This window comes from Eupeodes corollae, chromosome 3 (assembly GCF_945859685.1).
Source record: "Eupeodes corollae chromosome 3, idEupCoro1.1, whole genome shotgun sequence".
NCBI classification, from domain to species: Eukaryota; Metazoa; Arthropoda; class Insecta; order Diptera; family Syrphidae; genus Eupeodes; species Eupeodes corollae.
The window spans coordinates 61,678,279-61,690,874 of NC_079149.1; the positions used below are offsets into that span (position 1 = coordinate 61,678,279).

A 12,596-nucleotide genomic window follows, 5' to 3' on the forward strand; every position below is an offset into this window, starting at 1 on the left:
CAAAAGAAAAGAGTTGAGTTTTTGAGTGGAGTGCAGGTTTTTTCCTTTAACTCTCTTGTTATATATTTCTTTTGTGTTCTTCGTGTGTAGAAATAGAATACGATTTTCCGATTAAAAAAAAAGAAAAAAGCAGTTTCTTCCCTCTGCATTATTTGAGTTTTAATTGAATTAAAATATAAACGATAAGTGATTGTGTCTTTTTGATTTCCCAACAATTTCATACACAAAAAATTCCCTACTCTCCGTCTCCGTCTTTTATAACCCACCCAGCCCTGAATGCATACCTACCATTGGTGCACTTAACCTGTGCTTCTTTTTTATTGTGTTCATTTTTAAGTTGAGTTGTGAGTTGTGAGTTGCCCCCCTAGGGTGCTCCATCAATAAATGTGAACAGTTCGTCTGATTTAAGCAGCTGCAAGGAAAAACACATACAACTTGAAAATGTCAGCAGACTCGGACATGGACTATTCGGATAATGACTGCGAGTACGATGATTATTACAACTCAGGTGAGTGGCAGTGGAGTCTCTTCTTTTTTTTGATAATAATCTTCATTATCAGCCATAAAAATCCACCCTTTGTGTGTTATGTAGTGCTGCTGCTGCTGCTGCACTCAGACCATTCTTTTTTCCTTCATAAATATTGATTTTTCTCTCCCCTGTACTGCTTTGCCTGTTCTTCCAAAAACGACGAAGTTTGTTGGGAAGTGAACAAAATACAAAAGTGAGCAAAACGTCCCATCACAAAAAATCAATAAAATACTCATCGTTGGGTCGTCGCCGTCCGTCGTAGTCGTCGTCGTCGTAATCTCGTTTTTCGTAGTTTTCTGCTTCTGCTGGTTCTTCTCCTGCTGCTGCTGATGGTGGTGTTGCTGCTGCTGCTGCGTTTGCTACATCATGTGTAATTTGTTTGGCTCCGTGTTTTGGTTCATGCTTTTTTTGTCCCTTATTCGATCCTCCTGATTTTCTCTTCGTGGTTTTGGTTTGGCATTCGAAAAGTTTATTGCCATTGAAACTACACATACTCTAAATTTAAAAAAATAATAATAATAAAATACGAAAACTGATATAAATTGGCCTTCGCTTTGCTTTGCTTCAGTGTTTATGTTTTCTTTGTATAAAGCAGAGTCCCATGTTCCATGTACATACATACATATGTAAATGGGAGTAATTGCTGTTGGTTTGTTTTTACCTGCTGTTTGTTGTCTCTCTGTTGTCTACCTAAGTCTACACTGTTACCTATATCGCTTCCCTTTCCTATGCTCTCAAACTCATGATTCCACTTAAACAGGTATAATTACCTGTGCCAAATCTTCAACCGAACTAGGTACCTTCCTATTTATTTCGTTTTCGATTTATTGACTCTCGTTGTCGTCATCGTTTTCCGTAATCGAGATACCAACGAAGAAGATTAAATCAAGGTCAGGGTGCAATGGCACTGGCACTAGCACCATGGAATTATTAATGTCTAGCACTATTTAAGGCTTGAAAGGTTGTTGTTGTTGTTTTTGTTTTTTTTTTGCTTGTAGTCTTTTGTATAAAGTTCATATGCAGTTCACATTTCTTTTGAATTTGTGATTTTGTCTGGTTTATAAAAGTACAAAGAGCATGTGTGTATTTTGTATTATATTCCATTCAATACACAATATGAACACATTTGCGTCATTGGAGAATGACGGAATTAAATGATTGTTGGTTGTTGACTAACTAAGTGCGATTTAACAAGGCCTATATAGTAATAAGCACGTTTGTCACGTAACTTATACTTAGATTCTAATTAATATGGAAACTACTAAAACCCCTTTTCCCTTCTTTTATTAATGAGATGCGTTGGGAATTTTAAAATTAAACAATTTTTTTTTATATTTTTGTTTATCAAGTTTAAAGTTGTGGAATATAGAAAAACACACAGGCTATGAATTTGATTGAATTTAATGTATGCATTTGATTTTTTTAAAAGTTTATATTGAAATCTGAAACTGCTGCACTGAACAACTGATTACTGAACAATGAACATTATTTATTATGCTGTGGAAAAAGTATAAAAATGACTTAAGAACATTCCGCCAATTTTTAATTCAAATGAAAGAAATGGCATTCAAGAGGACACAAGCGTCCACAGGTTTTTCTCAAAACCCACCTCTGTCTATCAACTCCCACTCTCATCTCCCCGTGGTGAACATCGAGTGCCTAGTACCTCAACTGGAGATTGGGTTCCAACCCCAGTGGAATGTTGTTTGGGGCAGCAAACGAGAGAGATGGGGAGAAGTGTTACCATTAAGGCACCTCTCTTTATCCAGACGGCAACGGAGGAATTCCCGAGATGGAATCAACGGTGGCGGCTACAGTTCCAGTAAGGTTGAACTACTTAGTGAACACCTTATTGGGCTTTTACGACCTATTCGGAGCCTAAGCTTATAAGGAGTGGTTCTATTCGGCTCCCCGTCCTTGGAGTTATACTAAGGATCTGGCCCTCCAGGTTGGGGGTTGTGCCGTCGGGGTGACTTCTTGGCCACGTAAAAACATAGTAGTTGCGAAGCACGAACAAGCCTCGGATACGGACGGATTTACTGTTGATAACCTACGCAAACGACAACACTTCCGACAACGGATTCAGTGCGCGTTTTCCACACCTCAAAATCCACAAAGCTATAAAAGGACGAGAGGTGCTCATGAGCGAATGAGCAGAAGAGGCGAAAGGAACACCGACTTCTCAGAAGGAAAAAAAGAGGGCATGAGAAGCGTGCAGTCGAAGATGTTGAGAGGTTTCAAAGCAGGAATGAAGTTCGAAAGTTTTATGAACAGGTGAAACGAAATTTACAGGTACATAAACCTAGAACCGTAGGATGTAAAGACGAAAATGGAAACATCATAGTGGAACCGCAGTCAATGCTGATGATATGAAAGGACCACTTTCGCAGACTGTATAACGGCGACGACGAACCGAATTCCGCTGTCAGGCAGGATGATCCATTCAGCATAGACGACGAAAGCCAACAAGTAAAGATTGCCATATCTAAGCTGAAGTCTAATAAAGCCGCTGTAACGGATGGCTTGAATGCCGAGCTCTTTTAAGCAGCTGGAGATAAGTTGGTTGGGAGCATGCACTAATTTATCTGTAAGATATGGTCGGAAGAAAGCATGCCCGATGAATGGAACATCAGTATTGTTTGCCCGATCCTGAAAAAAGGAGATCCTCTATACTGGGGTGGAATCGGCTAAGGTGATTGTTGACTATCAATTTTTTGATAGTCAAATTGACTATCATTTTCATTCCGTCTGTGTAAGATGATTGAACTCAATTCAATTCGATTGAACAATTTTAGATTCAAATTGTCAAAATTCGTTGTTGTCTTGGTGAAATTTTAAATTGACTCTTATAAAATATCTAAATAAAAGTTTCAAATTGGCTGATTTTGAATAAAATTCTTACTTTTCTTGCTTTTTCGAATGTCGTTAGCATTGTCGGTCACAGGAATGTGTTTTTTAAAAGAAACAAAGTGAACTAAGAAAATTTTCCAGTCGTTTGTGTAAGCGTCTGGTAGCTCTATTCGGAATTAACAAATTTGTTTTTAAAACGACTATCACATTTTTTTGTGATAGCTTTTTAGGTATCAATTTTACTATCACCTTATGTAGATCAAATTCGATCATTTTGATTGTCATTTATCAACAATGATCTTAGCCGATTCCACCCTTGCACAAACTATTGATTAATCAGTCTACCTAACATCGCCTATAAAATCTTCTCTGCCGAAATATGTAAACGTCTAAAGCCCATCGTCAACAACCTGATAGGTCCTTACCAGTGTGGTTTTAGACCAGGAAAGTCCACAGTTGATCAAATATTCACATTACGGCAGATCCACCCACCATCTTTTCATGGATTTTAAGGCCGCATATGACAGCATCTACAGTGACGAGCTATATAGAGCCATGTCTAGTTTTGGCATCCCTGACACACTCGTCTGTTTGTGCCGGACGACCATGGAGAATTCACGCTGCTCCATAAATTTTGGAAACAACTTAACAGAACCTTTTGATGTCAAAAAAGGATTTAAACAAGGTGCTGCGCTGTCATGCGATTTTTTTAACATCGTGCTTGAAAGAATAGTGCAGAACTCACACGTCAGCACTAGAGGCACTTTCAAAACTCTGTCCAATTACTAGCATATGCTGATGATATTGACATAATCGGAAGAACGCAGGGTGATGTCAATGGGGCTTTTGTGAGCATTGAGGCAGAGGAGGCAAAAATGTTTTTAACGGTTAATGAGAGCAAATCAAAGTACATGCTGTCGTCAAGAAATGGCATACAACACCGACACGTCTTGGTCAAAAAGTCACCATCGACAAACGTTACTTTGAGGTAGTAAAGGACTTCGTCTACCTGGGCTCCACTGTAAACGCAGAAAACAACTCCAGCGCTGAGATCAAACGCAGAATAACTCTTGCTAACCTCTGTTTATTTGGGCTAAGAAAGCAATTGAGCGGTAAAGTCCTCTCTCGAGGGACTAAAGTGTCGCTTTATAAGACCCTTATCATTCCCGTCCTGGTATACGGTGCAGAAGCATGGAAGTTCTTCGTGTGATCTACGGTCCCGTATGCATCGAAGGCGAGTGGAGGAGAAGATGGAACGACTAGCTGTACGGGCTGTACAGCGACGTAGACTTATCCAAAAGGGTAAAAGCCCAACGATTTAGATGGCTGGTTCACGTAGAGCGCATGGAAACCAATGCTCCGGCCTGGAAGATCTTCGAATCCACACCCAGAACAGCGCAGTAGAGGAAGACCGCTGATCAGGTGGCGCGCACAAGTGGACAGTGACCTCACCCAACTTGGAGCGCGAAACTAGAGACATCTAGCTAGGGACTGAGCTAAATGGACAAGTTTGTTGGGTGAGGCCCTAGTTCACACAGGACTGTAGAGCCACCTTAAGTAAGTAAGTAAGAAAGAAATTTTGTATACCTTTTTTTTCAAAAATATTTCTCGAGATAATGTCTTAGACATTAGTTTTAGACGAATTTTGAAAATATGTATATCGTTTCTATGCTTTATCACACACTCACTTCACTATAAAACAAAGTCTAGAGTTAAGACTTTTAATTTTAAAAACTCTCCTATGACTATGCGGCTTGATAAAGACTATTGTATTTATTAAAAAAAACTATTATTTTATTAATAAACAATACAAACAATTTATCTAAAGAATAAGTTCTGTTTTAGACAAAAGTTTCAGAAAGAAAGAAAAATATAAAAATATTTTTCAGTTACATGAAATTCAAAACTTCCTTAGTATAAAATAAAAATAAAGTGTTATTCTGAACTTAACTTCAACAAAGACGACATGAAAAAGATTTTAGAAATAGAATCGGATAATAACACAAAATTTGTCAATCATTTTTTTCTTTAACTTTTAAGTTTTTTTCTGGTTGCTTTGAATTTGTGCAGTATAAAAGATATGTACGAAGCACCCTTGGTATGATGTTTAGTGCATAGAACTTTTTATACGAGAGGTCTTGGGCTCAATACCCGTCTGACTTAAAGTTTTTTTTTGTCATGAGTACTGCCTCTAGCGAGGAATTGACACATAATAATTTTATAAAAAGTGCTTTCTCAAATTAGCCGTTCGGATTCGGCTTATAAAATGTAGGCCCCCTTTGTCGCTGACACTACTCTCACACAGGAATGCGCAAAACAATTTATTAAATCAAGCATATTTAAACATAACTTAATTTTTAATGATAAAAGCATTCAGCCATCAGTTTTATGGTAATAGAAATGCCTTTAAGATTGTCTCTTTGAAGAATCCCAAATGAGAAGCAGAAGCTTGTGGATTCCATTTAATTTCTCTGCATCACTGACTTCTACGCCAGGCCAAGGCAACTAATTTATTTTTAGATGTTATTAATTTCAACCTTGGAACCTTAATTTACTAACCTTTACCTTTAGTTTTTAAAACAGAAATTACAATATTATTATTATCAACAAAAAAGCTACAAATTCATTTTAAGTTAGACGTAATCCTTTTTTAATAAATGTTATTATCCAAAAAAATTAAAGAATAAAGTTCAGCTTTAAGTTGATGGAGATTTATTTTGACAACAATGGTCGGAAAAAGTATTTTGACAATACTATTTGTAATGCTTAACCAATTTATATGGTAAACTGAAAAATGTAACGGGAATCTTTTACTACTCAAAACCAAAAACAAAGCACCTAGGCAACGGTAAAATCCAGAAATATTTTATTTTTCTCATGCATTCTTTTTGGGACCCTTCTAATGAACAGACTGCGCCATAACTAACTAAAAAAAGTATTTTGACATCGTAATATTTGCAGTTTCTTTCGTGTCCCGTGCTATCAGAGTTGAGATTTCCCATTTATATTCTCTTTTTAATGAAATTCATTAACTTCGACGACATTTACAAACAATTATTTGATAATAATGGGTAAAACGTCGGAAGTTAGCCGAGATTTAAGAATTGACATCGTGACCAAGTATTATGAGGGTATTTCGATGGAAAAGTTAAGCAAATTATAAAGTTCCTCGGCAAACCGTCCTGAAAAAACTAAAAGAAATCGTTTGAAATAGGATTAATTTGCTACTTATGTACATAGCCAGAACAATACCCCAAATATCCCAAAAAAATAAATTTAAACGCCTGCATTTTGACAAAGAATTTTTTAACAAGCCTTCATTATTATAGGTAAAGTATTGTGGTCTGATGAAAGCTGTTTTGAGTACCACAGATTAAAAAAGAAAACTTCTTGCCGAATCCCTAGGAAAATGCGAAGTAGCACCTGTGTATAAACGAGTACTTCATGGCAATGACCGTCATGTTTTAGGGATATGCTTAAATGGCACCGAAGACTTGGTATCAATCGATGGAATGGTGAACAAACAACAATATTTGGATATTTTAAGTAATCACGCTTTTAGTTCTGGTGATAAATGGTCCTTCACTTTGCAAGAAGACAACGCACCTTGACACAAAACCAAGATGATAACTAATAACGAAGAGATAATAGCTGAGGTCAAAAAGTCTTTGGAAGGAAATTTCTCCGCAAACTTTCCACAATTTCGTAAAATATATACCGGGCCTATTGCAGAAAGTCATTAATAGTAACGGAAATGCTATTTTCTGGTGAACTATGCCTCAATTTTTGTTTAACTTCCTTTTCAAACTCATTGTTTCCTCATAATATATTGTGTCAAAATACTTTTTCCTTCACCTACATATTTCTGAAAAATAATTTTCAGTTGCAGAACTATAGGTAACATTGAATTTAATTAAATAAAGTTCTTTTGAAAGGTCATGTCCTTAACATTATTATGCATTTTTGTTTTATATTTTTTCAACTGATCAAATAATATTTGAATAAAAATGTACGATATTTTGTTTGTCAAAATACTTTTTCCGATAATTGTAACTTCTCAAAAAAGTTACCCTAAGGCAGTATTCACATGAGCGCGACCAACTAACGACGAATTAATTACAAAATGTGAGTTTATATAGTTTCTATTTGATTAACGATGCATACTTTTACTTTTCAATACCATATATTAATAAATTTAATAAAACAAATTTATTCGTCGCGAAAAAAATTGTAGTTGATACGAACTGTCAAACTTTATTCACGTTCCACATTATCCACACTCGCAACGAATAAAATAATCGCGCGTTCTTAACCTAAAAACATCATTCTTGTTTTAGTTTAGGCTCCTTAAAAAAATATGGATAAAAATGTAAAGAAAATGTTTCCAGCAGTCTTATTAAGGAAACATATTCTCCTTCAATTTTCCGATTTGCATTAAATGGATGCACATGGAATCTTTTTCTTGTTATTTTTTTATTAACGAGGACACCAATTACTTTTTTTTAAACAAATATACCTTCGACCGCATTTTCTCAATCGTTTGTTTCCAAAACAAAACAATGATCGCATTCACAAAGCTAGTGGCTACGTAGTCAACGGATTATGATTGGCTAAATCTAACTACAAAAGTAGTTAAAATTTCCCCTCCGACGTAGTGTAAAATATTCGGCTACAAAGTTAGTGGAGAATAATTTTGACGTTTCACAATCAGCTGCTCGGTAAGGACACACGAATTCAAAATGAAATAAATTGTTTAATATTTAAATAGAAATATAAATCATTCAAATTGTGTCTTAAATTTGATTTTATTGAATTTAAAAACACAAAAGACAAGTTAAAGTTATCAAATCAAAAATGTTTCTTATTTTATATTATTTGCATTTGTCAAAAATATGACAGTTTCGAATTGACTAGCTTTGTAGTGTAGTTTTGCATTCACAAAGCTAGTTGAATTTTGACTACGTAGCCACTAGCTTTGTGAATGCGCCCAATGGCTGCGTTCAATCTCGTGTTGGATAGGGTATCTTGGATAGGTGGATTTTTAGATCCCTTGTTGAACGAGTTGTATAGCTGTGTTGAGATAGCTGTCAAAAAATAAAAACAACTTTCAGCTGTTCACAAAAAGCAGAGAAACATTTAAGCTTCGATGTCAAAATTGTTGTTAGATAAAACATTTAATGGATAATTCAACTAATTCCTTCTTATCAAAAAGTGACCCGTGTTTTTTTAGAACTTTTGCAATTTCTTGACATTTTTTTTTTTTTAAATTGTTCCCAACCTTAAAAAAAGTTAATAGATTGGTTCTTCTTTGTGTTTTTAATTATCTGAGAGAATAATTTAGCTTTCCTTTCGACCTTATTTGCTTGTAGCTCCACAAGCTGTCCTCCTATGTCTGATTTTATACATAAAAACAAAAAAGTTAGATTTATTTATTTCCACAATATTAATATATATTTACCTGTATTTTGTTCTATCTCTGGAACAGGATAAGGTTCTTTAACTTCAGAATGCCTAGTGACTGGAAGCAAGAATTAGCAAATTGGTCATCTACAAAACGAGAACGAAATAAATCAATTTTTAAGTTTAAAAAAATAGATCAAAGGTAGGTAGAAATGGTGATCTCAAGGCAACCTAGCCTGAGATCTAATTAGCTCTGTAGTGCGCCGTTTTGATACCAAAAACTCGTTTGACCTTTGATTGAAAGGGATAGATTGATAGAGAAGCTTCATAGCGATTATGTTAGAGCCATTTAGTCGCATTGAGGAAAAAGATTAGGTCTCTAATCTTTGTCTCATATAGCTCATCAAGTTCTTGAAAGAATGCTTTTCCAAATTATTTCATTCTAATGTTTGCCAAAGCACGATATTTGCAGAGGAAATGGATTATAGTTTCACTTTCTCTTTGGTCACTACAGCTACTGCAAAAGGTGTTGTAAGAGATACCCAACTTCTATGCATGAACTCCTATAGACCAATGTCCGGTACAAACCGCAACAATCCTGGCTATGTTGACTGACTCCAAATCTGACAACTGTCAGATCGGAAGTGCTAAAATTTGGACATAAAAAACCTTTTAAATGTTTCTTAGCTAAAATACAAGTTCTGGGATTACCTTGGTCTTGATCTGCGGTTTTATAAAAGAGGTCGTATTGGTTGTCTTGGGGGCCTCGCACCTTGAGGCTGTTTATCCACGGTTCTCTCAGATTATCTGAAGCACACTTAGAGTGCTTCAGATTAATCTGGATGACCTTCAGCGCTTTTTTAAAATTATTTTTAGCTGCAGACCTTTGCTGTTTGTGGAGAGCTCATCCACAACTGCTACGTGGAGGTCATCCCTGACAACCTCAATAAGAGTACGCAGTTGCGCTGCTCCAGAAGATGGTGTTTTCACTGGTTTTGTCCGGTCGTCAAGCTTGCTCTTTTTCTGAGACGTGCAGATCTCTACCTGAGATCTGTTTCGCTTAACGGCCTTTTCTCGGCTGGCCAGAAGATTGTTGTATTCATCAACAACCTTCTGGTACTTTATTTTATCTTGGGCGTCCCTCTCATGAATCACTCCGGTCTCTTCATTTTTGGCCGTTTTGAAGCGGTTCCTGAGAAGAGCGCCTTCTGATTTTTTTTTGGTTCCTCGAGTTGCATTGCTACTTGTATTTTTTTGTTTACCAATAAGTACAATCAATTTTCAAGTTTCTTGAAATTCAACCGTGTGTTGAATCAGCTGTTCTGTCAGATACCTACACACCCCAGAAATTCTTGGATACCTTTGGATTCCTTTTTTGACATCTTAGCTGTTTTTGATCAGCTGTTATTTTACACATAAAACACTAACAAAAAGGTATTCGGATGCCCTATCTGTCTGAGATTGAACGCAGCTAATAATGATAAACACAAAAAAAAGTCGAACTTCATTCGCGGCGAATTAAAAAAGTTCATATGAAAGAAAAGTCAAAATCGACGAATATTCGTTCATTCGTTGGTTGTGCTCATGTGAATAGTGCTTAAGGCAATTTTTTGGCCTCAAATTTGTTATATTGTCTTAACCTGACCTATTTTTGCTCAACAGTTTTAAGTATGTCCCCAATTCACGTGATCGTTTCTTTTACTTATTTCAAATATTTGTTGATATTATTGTTAATGGAAAACAGTTAATATTCCTTTAATAACATAAGCTTAAACTTCTTGTACATATCAGGAATGGTCAACATAAGAGCAACGCTCTTCACTTGTAAATAATACTGTAACTGAACTTTAGATATAGGTAAACTTGTGAACAAATTGATGTTTTATTTTAACGTTTATCAAGTCAATCTACCAATCTACGTAACGCATAAAGTTGGCTATACACGACGCTACCAAACAAATCGCAGAGAAAATTTATCACATGTGATTTGAGTCTTTCGAACTGTTTGAAGCTTTTTTACTTTTCGAATTGTTGGCAATTTAATTAATTTGAACTGCATCAACCAAAAAATTTCTCACCCCGACCCATTTGGGTAATTCTAGAAGCACCAATATAGTGACTCGTGAATCAAATCCAAGTGCCTTGTTTGTAAACTTAAGAGATTATCGAATTAAACCTTACGATTTTCAAAAATAAATGTTCAAGAAAATGTTCTACATAAACTTATGTTTTATGGTAATTACGGTCTGGTCGTGTCCAAAGTGACGTGGACGGACTGTCACAAGTATTCTTTCAGTCAGTTGCATTTTATACGAAAAGAAATAGAAATCAAATTTAAAAACCACCGCAAGGTGCTTCATTTGACCCCAAAACACCGGCACTAATATCTTTTTCAGTTCATTAAACCATTTGAGATGTTAATGAAAGGCATGAGAAATGTTAAGTTAATTTTATGATGGTTGGCCTTTAGTTAAGCAACAATGACAAAAATCGCTCTAGGTGGTGCTCTATTTCAAGATAACACTTTTGCAAAATTAAAATATTATTTATTTTGTAATTTTTCATCAGCATTACTGTAGGAACATTTTGCTTTCAGTTGTGAGAAAAAAAAATTATTATAAAAATACACGTGCCAACAGATTCTATACGATTTATTTCAGTTAGGTAAACAAACTCACATTTAATTTTGCGCAATAAGAAGTTAAATTAATGGTTAGTTTTACTATGGGATATTTACTATCTTTTCGTTATAAAACCTATCGAATGCCAACAATAACAAAAGGTTATTCGAAATAATAATAACATCATAAAGACTCAGTTATGCAATCATTTTGACAATTTCATATAAGACTTAAAATTAAATGTAATTTGTCTCATGCAACTACTCGTTTTATTGTTATATATATTTATTTATTTACTTCATCTACCCAGTTAACTCTTACAGATTGCTTCTAAATACATACTTATTAATTTATTTATCATTTAAATATTTCTTAATAACTTTCCTTTCTAGGCTTATATTTAAATATAATTTAAATTCATTAAATGATTCCATGCATCTTGAAATTGGTTCATTTAATTCATAATTAAATCTATGATATGGTATATAAAACAATTGTCTTGTTCTTATATATCTTTGAGAAACATACAAATCTAATAGATTAAATAAATCGGAGCATTTTATATGGTAAGACAATCAATCATGACCAAACATTACACAATTAGCTGATTTTATAAAGAGTTCATACCAATTAAAGCGCATCTTGCAGAACAACAAGTCATTGAATCTAAATTCCATTTAAGTTGTCGAACTACATATTTTGTAAAAGACTTTTGAACTTTCTCAATACGATTTCTTGAAACTGCATAACTGCATAGGATCCCAAGCTACTGAAGCATATTTCCAATTAGGAATGTTGCGAATATTCGCATCCGCAATTGCGGATTTTTCGCAATAATTCCAACATCCGCATCCGATTAACTGATGCGGAGTTTGTTGCGGATGCGAAAGTTTTTTAACACTTTTTTTCAAATTCGAAAAATTCATACTATATCATGATCAATAAAAACGACCCTTTTTCCTTAGTACAAATTTTAAATTCAAAAATCTCGGTCCCAAGTAGGCGACGACAAAATCAACAACAGGTCATATGCAATGGTCACAGATTTGAGGAATAAAAGCTCTTGCTAAGTGACCAGAGGACACAGTTTATTAAAAGTGATACAGATACAGAACATAAATGCCGCCACCAACAAAAAGCAGTATCTGGATCTATTTTTCCAATTTGACAAAGAACCCTTTTACACAAAACAGTAA

General features: G+C 35.0%; 2 protein-coding genes across 2 annotated transcripts in view; one reads left to right on the forward strand and one right to left on the reverse strand.

Moving 5' to 3' along the window:
- The window catches only part of LOC129949399 (potential E3 ubiquitin-protein ligase ariadne-2), a 26,507-nt gene continuing 13,911 nt past the window's right edge, over nucleotides 1–12,596 (forward strand). The window contains exon 1 of the mRNA XM_056060835.1: nucleotides 1–508. Coding sequence (XP_055916810.1) covers nucleotides 442–508 — 67 coding nt within the window. The 5' untranslated portion in view covers nucleotides 1–441. The remainder of the gene's footprint in view (nucleotides 509–12,596) is intronic.
- On the reverse strand, nucleotides 519–1,808 carry LOC129949403 (uncharacterized). The gene is made up of 2 exons (XM_056060841.1): nucleotides 762–1,808; nucleotides 519–671 (listed from the first exon to the last, which is right to left on the reverse strand). Exons 1-2 carry the CDS (start codon nucleotides 1,019–1,021, stop codon nucleotides 557–559), a joined length of 375 nt encoding a protein of 124 aa, XP_055916816.1. The 5' UTR covers nucleotides 1,022–1,808; the 3' UTR covers nucleotides 519–556.

Coding starts and splice junctions, on each gene's coding strand:
- LOC129949403 (XM_056060841.1), bottom strand. CDS start 1,021: ATGTGTAGTTTCAATGGCAATAAACTTTTCGAATGCCAAACCAAAACC. Junction 672..761: donor CGGCGACGACCCAACGATGA/GTATTTTATTGA, acceptor TTGGAAGAACAG/GCAAAGCAGTACAGGGGAGA.